Below are 2,554 nucleotides of genomic sequence, written 5' to 3'. Positions count from 1 at the left end.
CTCGAACCCACGGGCTCAGGCAATCCACTCACCTCAGCCTCCCAAAGGTGCGGGATTACAGGCTGAGCCATCGAGCCTGGCTAAGACACTATGTTAAGTGAAGAACACCAGACACAAAAAGTCACATAGTATGTGATTCATTTACATGAAATATTCATAATATGTAAATCCATAGAGGCAGAAAGCAGTTTTTTTGTTTGTTTTTTAGTCGGAGTCTTACTCTGTTGCCCAGGCTGGAGTGCAGTGGCATGTTCACGGCCACTGCAGCCTCAACTTGCTGGGCTCAGGTGATCCTTCCACTTCAGCCTTCCAAGTAGCTGGAACTTCAGGAGCACACCACCACACCTGGCTAATTTTTTAAATTTATTGTAGAGATGAGGTCTTGCCAAGTTGCCCAGGCTGGCCTCGAACCCCTAGGCTCCAGCACTCCTCTCACCTCCACCTCCCAAAGTGCTGGGATTACAGGTGTGAGTCACCACACCCAGCCAGAAAGCAGTTTAATGGGGAGTGCCTGCTTACTGGACATGGAGTTTCCTTTTGGAGTGATAAAAATGTGCTAGAACTAGACAGCAGTGATGATTGCAAAACACTGTGAATGTACCAGATGTCACAGAATTGTATAGTTTTAAATGGTTTCAGCAGGCCAGGTGCAGTGGCTCATGCCTGTAATCCCAGCACTTTGGGAGGCGGAGGCGAGAGGACTGCCTGAGTCCAGGGGTTTGAGACCAGCCTGGACAACTTGGCAAGACCTTGTCTCTACAATTAGTCAAAAAATCAGTCAGGTGTGGTGATGCATGCCTGTAGTTCAGCTACTTGGAAGGCTGAGGTGGAAGGATCGCCTGAGTCCAGCAGGTCGAGGATGCAGCAACTGTGAGCATGCCACTGCACTGTACTCCAGCCTGGGTAACAGAGAGAGACCCCAACTCAAAAAAAAATGATTTCAGTAGTAAATAAAATGGTAAATCTTATGTGTATTTTATAATCAATAACCCAAAAGGGAGTATCGTACCCACCCACCCATGGGTATTGTGAGGCACGATGGGAAATGGCCATGCAAGGTTCTGGAAAGGCATTACACAACGAAGTAAGCCTAGGCAGGGCAGTGAAGGCAGAGCCAGGGCCAGAACTCAAGCCATCTCTTCCCTGACTGGGTGCAAACAGCAGTTATGAACCACAGCTTTTCTCCCAGGATCCCACTTAGGGTAACGAGTACTGAAACTGGGTCACTGGCCAAAGGGGGCCAGATGAGTGACAGCAGGACGAGGCGGATGAGGGGTGGCGGGAGGGCGATGTGTACTTGCTCAGGGGGCAAGGGGAGGCTGCTCTCCTCTCCCCAGTGCTCGGGACTTGCCAGCTCTGCCGGAGGGAGGGGACCAAAATAGTGCCGCCCTTCCAGGCTCAGGCTTCTCAGCCATGTGCCAGCCTGACCTTTCTGCAATGCTGCCTGTGCACTGGGGCAGAAAGAAAAACATCAGCCATCAGCTTTTCTTCTGAGATTAGTTTTGAGCTGAGGACCGAGGTACCCAGGAAGCTCCACCAACCATATGCTCAATGAGGGGACCAGAAGGTGCCTGTCCAGGCGGGCAAGAGCCCATCCTCCTAAAGTTATGAAGCCTCTAGAAAAAGTCACAGCTCAGGGTCTCCAAAGGCCAGGGCATCCATCAGCCTCCAGGAGGGCGTAGCAGGAGAAAAGGAAGAGGCTGCAGTGCCAGACACAGCCAGACACAGTGCCAGACACAGCCTGGGGAGCCTACAGATTCAAGTCAAGTTTACCCACAACATCCTAGAAAGCAGAGAGCAAGGAGAGACAGTGTCTTCTAATGTCTTTAGCATCAAGAAAAAAAAGACAGGGAGCGGCTACTGATGGGGCGCTGGAGAGAGAGTCCCACACAGATCCCAGCTGCCCTCTGCCCCCTTCCCTGCATGGAGAAGCAGAGGCATCTGTGAGTTCTCTGGGAGCCAGGAAACAAGGCAAGAGAGGCTGACCCCATCATCTAAAGCCTAACTCCCTCCATGTTGCCCCTGGTCTCACCTGTCTCCAAGGCCAGGAATCCCAACCAACTGGATGACGTAGATCCCTATTTGACAAAAAAATATAAAGAAGAACACGAAGAAGCTGAAGGAGTTGTCGGACCTGTGAAGAGAGAGGGAAGTAAGTCACAAGAGGACCACGGCCATGTTTCTGAGCATTCCCTACTAGATAGGACATCTCTCGCTACTAGGCACCAGGGGCAGGATGGGCAAGAGACAGTTCCAGGAGACCTGCCACACTGTCCATGAGGGGACACACACACATCCCATCCATCCCCCACCACAGTCAAGAAGGGCTTGCTTTTCATCGCCCTCCCATTTAATAAGGGGTCAGTGCCCAACCCTTCGTCAAAGAGCTGACAAAGTTGCTCCCCCAGAGGGCAATACCCAGAGCTTAACACTCCGTCTCCTGGAGTACTTATCTGTAATTTATTTATTTTTTTGAGTTGGAGTCTCACTCTGTCACCCAGACTGGAGTGCAGTGGCCGCTCCCGGCCACTGCAACCTTGACCTGCTGGGCTCC

At 51.6% G+C, this 2,554-nt stretch overlaps 1 protein-coding gene across 2 annotated transcripts in view; it reads right to left on the bottom strand.

The window, feature by feature from the left end:
- SCAMP2 (secretory carrier membrane protein 2) overlaps positions 1 to 2,554 on the bottom strand; it is a 30,732-nt gene that overhangs the window by 5,577 nt on the left and 22,601 nt on the right. For both annotated transcript variants that reach the window (XM_021715621.1, XM_008064203.2), the window contains one exon: positions 2,033 to 2,134. In XM_021715621.1, the coding sequence (XP_021571296.1) occupies positions 2,033 to 2,134 (102 nt within the window). The remainder of the gene's footprint in view (positions 1 to 2,032; positions 2,135 to 2,554) is intronic.

The sequence above is a fragment of the Carlito syrichta genome, unplaced genomic scaffold, assembly GCF_000164805.1.
Source record: "Carlito syrichta isolate Samal-C Ts95f unplaced genomic scaffold, Tarsius_syrichta-2.0.1 Scaffold307224, whole genome shotgun sequence".
Lineage (NCBI taxonomy): Eukaryota > Metazoa > Chordata > Mammalia > Primates > Tarsiidae > Carlito > Carlito syrichta.
Note: the sequence above shows the minus strand (reverse complement) of the source record. Positions and strands in the feature narration are given on the sequence as shown.